The following is a 7,006-nucleotide window of genomic DNA, read 5'->3' as shown; positions in this document are numbered from 1 at the left end:
GCTTCTCGCTGGGACGTCAGGTCTTGAGCGTCCGATGAAGGCATCAATAGAGGGAGTATGTGTCGTGGACACAGCGAATGCCTCTATGCTTCAATGGCGTGCATCCCAGCCCCGGGAACCGGTCGACGTCCATCAGATTGGATGGCGAAGTTGGTCCCTCTGTGAAGAAGAGGGTTAGGGTGACAAGTGACACCCAAAATAAGTCGGGTGTGGCATATGATCTGTGCTCGGCAATAGGCCCTCTGTTTGCCTGCCGCTGATCGCTCTGTTCTGCCGGTAAAGCCACTAACATTTGGGCTCTTCTTCTTCCGTTTCTTCCCTGAACAACAACTGTCGTCATCATGGAATTATCTACTTCATCCGCTCAACCGCAGATTAGTTATACGACGCAACTTTCACCACGAAATCCCGCTTTTCTACACCTGTGCTACTCTCAACCGGCACACATTATGTATCCAGAAAAGGCCTTCCATTTCCGCTTGTCGGCGCGATGATGATCCCCACAGCTGAACAGAAAAGACAGTTACCGCACTATCTTGTTGCCCGCTAAGCTTGCAGCACCCGTGATAGACAGGCATCTAAGCCATCAGATCCGACCAAACCAAGTGGCCATGGTGGCCCTTTGGGAAAGAAATGTCAATTGCTGCCCAAAGCAACTCCGAGGCCTGAAAATGGGGGTCAGGCTACCGCTGACTGGGAGCGCAAAGAGGGAATAACCAGGCAAGTGCAGCATCAAGCTGTTCCCAAGCAAAGCTGAATGAATGGGCGGCCAAGCGACGCCCAATCACATGGGCAACCAAAGCACCATCTTCTTCCCCACGGGAACTTGTCCGATCCAATACAACACTTTAGAAGAGAAGGTGGCTGACTCTCCAACCCATTATTAGGAAGCAAACCCCGCATCCAGCCTGTCCCTCGTTCCTCTCCTCTGCTCTTCTTCCGAATGCCACCCGTTGGGCCGTTGTTAAGATCACAATCATCAGATTCACCGAGTTATCGACCGACACGAGATACCCAGACGCACGACAAAAGATAATGCCGACGTACACATACCCAGCAAACGAGAGTCAAAATGAGATTGATCAACACTGTGACGCTCGAGCTTCACGAGTTCTTCGAGTCGCAAGCTCCCCCCTACGTGATACTTTCCCACACATGGGAGAAAGACGAAATCACCTTTCAGGAGATGGTCTCCAAGTCTCCGTCGACCATGGTAAAGGCTGGATACAAGAAAATACAGGATACCTGCAAAATGGCACAGACGAGGGGTCAGCAATGGGCCTGGATTGACACCTGTTGCATCGACAAGTCGAGCAGCGCCGAGCTCACCGAGAGCATCAACTCCATGTACCGCTGGTACAAAAATGCCCATGAATGCTACGCCTATCTTGTCGACTTTACTCCCGGGGCATGGCCGGAACTTGAGCTCGGCATATGCCGCTGGTTCAAACGAGGGTTCACCTTGCAGGAACTCATTGCGCCCAAAACAGTGATATTGTTCGACAGAGACTGGAATGTCGTGGGGGAGAAAGGCGACAACCGCATCCTGGAATTCATCAACCGCATCACGCGTGTTTCAAAGGACATCCTTCTCCATCGTCGGTCACTGAGTGACTTTGCGATTGCCGAGCGGATGCTCTGGGCCTCGTCTCGTGAAACGACCCGTCCTGAAGACAAAGCTTACTGTCTACTCGGAATATTCGAGGTCAATATGCCACTCATCTACGGAGAAGGCGACAATGCTTTCCGCAGACTCCAAGAGGAGATCATCAAGCGTAGCAACGATTTGTCAATCTTTCTTTGGGGTGAACCTCTTAATTTTCAACCGAAGAACAGCAAGAAAAGCTTGACGGAGCATCCCTCATGTAACCTTTTTGCTACTTCACCGGCAGACTTTGGGGCAACATGGGAGCACATGATCGAGGGAACGTCGCACCTCAAACCTTCCAAAAGCATGAGCATTCGCGATATTCCGGAGTTTACTCTGACAAACAAGGGATTGAATTTCGGCCCGAACGTGTGTGTAATCGGGATCACAGAGGGCATGGGCAGAGCACGACTCCAAAACATTTACTATACCCCATATATCACCAGCCTGGGCATAACAACCCCCGCTGTTTTTCTCCAGAAAATCGGCCCGGGGCTCTACGTTCGGCTTGGTGTAAGAATACTGATGGACTACGAACCCCGAATCATCAGCTGGGACAACGGTTCTCTTGCTGTTTCCGCCATCGCCAACACCATTATTATGGACCACAGGACCTTGTCGAAGTCAAAGGACGAAATATTTGAACACTCCGTATCAATAAGGTGGTCATCAGATCTGCACATCAAAGTTTCCCGTACGCTTCCCCATACGCATTGGGATGCGTCGAGATCGTTGTTCTTCCCGCCATGGGTCGGATTTTACGGGCAGGTATATGAGATTGCGTGCGTCGAGCTTAAGATTTCTCACTTAAGTAATCAACAACATTCTCGCAAATTATACGTGATCATCGATTTCTGTCATGTGTTGGAAGGCGGAATTCCACGAGCATTTCTTCTAGGCGAGGATGACCTGCCAGAGATCACCAGCTTGATTCAGCAGAGTCATATCCCTCGCCATGTCCTCTTTCCTGTCCTCTTTCCTGGCTATGACCATGAACCAGGGCACCTTCTCAATAAAGGGCCTCAGTACGGTCGTCAGAAGGTGATCACGCTTGGGACTGCTGGAAATACACAAACAGTGGTTATAGGAATTGAAGCAGCTGCCACCAACCCCCCTGCTGAGTTCGAATGGGCTCTAGGTCGGGTTTGTCCCAAGAAGCAATACACTGTAATACTTCGCAAAGCAGTTAAACTGCTTCATCCGCCCCCAGCTCACATTCCGCGCCCTCTCGAATAGCCTCCAATTTACCAGGAGACACGCTTGTCTATGCGAATTGGCTGATTACCCATGCCGTGCCACATGTCTACTGGTCGACGTTGTAACAGATGTTCATAGACAGGATTCTTGCCTGGCACAGTGTAGCGTGGTCAACTACTACAAGTCAACCACAATTCAATGTTCCATAATTCACGGCTGTGAGTCAAACCCAAACTGCTGGAGCTAGATCAAGGTAGGTAGTTCCTTTCAGTGGCGTGGAGTCGAGGATCTGTCCAGGGATTCATTCATTCTAACCCAGCACTATCACAGGGCCCACGTAGTCTTACCCCTAGAAGCTGACCCAAGGCCGCGGCACACTGCGAGAACGCTATCTCGGGTACCTGAAGCTAGACCGGTGGAGGAACCAACAGTCTACCTGAGACCTTCTTGGTCTGGCATCTGCCTTGTATAGGGCTTCGTTAGCGTGAACAAGAAAGTGGTCTTCGTCGGACAAGGGGGTTCCGATCGACAACGGCAAGCAATATGATATATGTCTGCCTAAGTCACTCATGCTGCAGCATGTATTTCTGGCTTTCGAAATGTTGGAAGTCCCGTCCCACCACTTACGAAGAGAAAACCTGTCCGCACTCCAAGACAAACCTCCGCGCACCCTAATTTTCAACAAGTAAACCCAGATTATTTCCAGCCACAACGCTCATATTGCCATATAACTTAGTATAAAAGAAAGGAAGGTATTGAATTGCCCACCTATTATTTTGAATTACCTTTTATCTCTTAAATTGGTCTTTGATATACGTAGTTGCATTCGCAGCGCCGGCATTTGCAATTAGGATTTAGTACGGCCAACAACACGGCTACAACGCATCCACCCAACAAGTAAAAAATGCTGTAATGGCCTCAAATAGGATGGGCAAACCTTTAGACATAGTTGGAACTGGTTTTAAGATATAGGCTCAAATAGTAGTTGAGAAAAGCCTTGTATAAGCCCTGGATTTAGGATGCGCGGAGGTTTGTCTTGGAGTGCGGACAGGTTTTCTCCTTACGAAAGCCCACATACGACACTCCAAGTCTGGCGGCTGCTCACCCTCCATTCACCATGCCACCTTCACATCTAGCCACCCGGGAGTTGGTTCAGCTCAGGGCAGACATTCTCGGCCTCGAATACGACCTCGCAGAACCCTCGGCTACGAGTTTCTCCAGGAGGAACCCTAGGTACACCCACCCCTTCCCCACAGACACCCACCTTTTTCAAATGTCAGCTGTTATATAAAATATAGGGTTTTAGCGGTAAATCTGGGCGTTTAGAATATTATTTATATTATTGAATCGGTCCCCATATAACCCAATTCATTTCTATGCCTCCTTATAATTGAAATCTTATAATATTTCTATAGCGTTTAATATAAAATGTTATAAATTGAACGCTCTATTCGCTATGTTAATTACTAAATTTAAAATTATCATTAAGGGACGAAAGTTTAAAGAATATTTCGATAGGCGCCTCTTTCTACTATACTTCTTTTCGTTATACCTCCTCTTATTATACCTCCTCCCGCCACTATACTTTTCGAACCCTTTCCTTTTAATATTTACCTAGTTCCTTATTATCCTCCTTATTATTATTAATTACTTTAATATAGCTATATCACGGGGCGAGAGGGCACCGTTGGGGTAGGGTAAGATATGCGTTATTATACGAGGGAGAGGAAGGGAAGTATACGTAGAGGATTAGTTATATAGGCGAGAGCTTAGCAAACTAGTCCGTACGCGCGTACGTAAAGCTACATATAATTAAAATATATAACTAATACGTAAATATATAGCTCTAGGCTATAGCACTAGCTCTAGTATTGTAAGGGGGACAGCAGAGTATAGTACAGATACTGAGCCAAAATAAGATCGATAAGGTTCTATAAAGAGGAAAGGGGGAAAAATCGGGCTATAAAGCGGAGCTATAGATTATAGCCTTTTGAAGGGGGCTATAGGTACGTATACAGCGTTATAGAGACGCAGCGCCGTCGCGAGTTATAAAGTATAAGCTACAAGCAAGCAATTAGGCTATAAAACCTAATATAAACCTTTAGGCGGTAGCCTTATAATATTAGCCCTTTCCTCCTAATCTAAATTATTCTAATAATTAAAGCGATAATATAATACTATATATAAATAGTACGCGTACTTTCCGTTTCTATATATTCTACCTATCCAGTTTAATTTAGCTTATTTATCCTATAGCTATTACCTTACAACTTAGTGTATAAAGAGGTTTCGTCCCCTCCTCTCTCCCTTTCTCTCTTTTCTTTCCTCTTTTATCGCAAATTTAAATATAATTAATAAATCCTCTACTCCTTCCCTTACGTACTATCTATCTAATTATAAAATAAATTTTCGTAATGAAGCTTTATAAAAATTAATAATATAAGAAATTCTTCGCCTAATAATAAGTTTAATAAGAGTAAACCCCGGTTTCGTAGCTTTAATTTACTACGCTAGCAATTCCTATTCCCGCGCCTACTATTACTATCTAGCCTTAACCGTTCGTAATTCTAATTATTTAACCCTTCGTAACCTTAGCTGTTTACTTTCTCCTAACCCTTAATATTCAACCTATTTACTCTTAATAGTATAATTACTTCTTTAATTTTAATTATTTTAATTACACTTAACCGTAGTATAATTTAGGCTTATATTTCCTATAACTTAACCCTACTCTTATTACTCTTAACGCTCTTATTATAATTATTATTCTTACTAATTTTATTCCTCCTATCGGCTTTACCCCTCCTATCTGCCCTAATACCCCGGTCGCTATTTTTATAGTCGGTAACGACAAGGAAATTATTAAAATCCCTTCTAATTATAAAAGTAAAAGTAAAGTAAAGGTAATTAAAGGGGACCCGGTAGCCTTATATTATAGTATTTTCCCTTCTATCCGTATTAATATATAAAAGAAATTTTCTAAACTATAAACTTAAATTACGGCCGTTAAATATAAATTAGCGGCGTTTTAATACTAACTTTACCTTTTTCGTCATTACAAATATATCAGAGCGGATTTTATTGCGTACGGAAAGTATATAATTTATAAAGCTAAATTAGGGAAGATTTATTTTCCTACCCCCGAATTAACTTAGAATATTTATTATAATTAGGAATTATATAATTATCCGGGTTCCTAGGCTAAAGATAATAATACTATAGTTCGCAAAAATATAATTTCTATTAATAAAATATTTGAACATAATATTCGTTTTATAATTCGTAACCGTTTTAATAAATAAACCTTCGATTACCGATTAATAAACCTAAATACTATTACTAGCCCTACTTTTTTCTCTAGCCCTAATACTATTACTGGCCCCGTTATTATACCTATTTTTACTATTACTATTATACCTACTCCCGCTATTCCTATATAATTTATTATTCTTATTATGCCGTTTATCGCCTCTCCCTCCTATAATTTTATTATTTTTAAGGAATTAAATTGAATCCGGGACAATATATCGTCTTTATAAAGTACTATAAATTCCCTACGTTTTTAGGTAGTTGGGCTCTAATTTTAGAACGATTCTTTCCTCTAAAATTTCGCTAAGCCCGTTAATAAGCGTAATTCCTTTAAAAGAAGCATCCAAAACCTCTTCGCCGTTATTAAATCGCCTCTATAATATAATATTCGTTCGGTCTTTTATGCTAATATTATTTTACTTAATATTACCGCCCCTCCTAATTTTATTATAATTACGGCCAATTCGTTCTTAGAATTATAAATTCTTAGTAGGGAGGAAATAAATATTGACTACCTTATGAAGTAGTCTCCTTTAAAGGAGGGGGAGATTCGGGAAGAAAGAAGTTTTATAACCGATCCTTCTAGTTAAAATATAATAGAAAATAGTAGTGAAAACTTCATTTACTAAATAGGTTGCTTACATTCCTTTTTATTTTTATATTTTTATAAATTAATTTTTTATATAAGGGATTAGCTTTTATATATCCTTTTATTTCTTCAGGGAAAGGGATTCGTTAACTTTTAATTATAATTAATTTCTCTTTTATTTATTAGAGCGAATACTTTTTTTGCGCTAATATTATTCTAAGGGTTTATTATTAATATTTACAGGCCTATATTACTATTCGAAT

At 41.9% G+C, this 7,006-nt stretch overlaps 1 protein-coding gene across 1 annotated transcript; it reads left to right on the top strand.

The window, feature by feature from the left end:
- Positions 1–1,186: 1,186 nt before the first annotated feature.
- B0H65DRAFT_409830 (uncharacterized protein) lies at positions 1,187–1,906 on the top strand (the record flags this gene model as incomplete). Its single annotated transcript, XM_062823826.1, has 1 exon — positions 1,187–1,906. A coding segment is annotated over one exon (720 nt), but the record flags the coding sequence as incomplete, so codon positions are not given.
- Positions 1,907–7,006: the final 5,100 nt, after the last annotated feature.

The sequence above is a fragment of the Neurospora tetraspora genome (genome assembly GCF_033439725.1).
Source record: "Neurospora tetraspora strain CBS 560.94 chromosome Unknown B0H65scaffold_5, whole genome shotgun sequence".
Lineage (NCBI taxonomy): Eukaryota > Fungi > Ascomycota > Sordariomycetes > Sordariales > Sordariaceae > Neurospora > Neurospora tetraspora.
The sequence above is the reverse complement of the archived record's forward strand: the minus strand, read 5'-3'. Positions and strand labels throughout refer to the sequence as shown.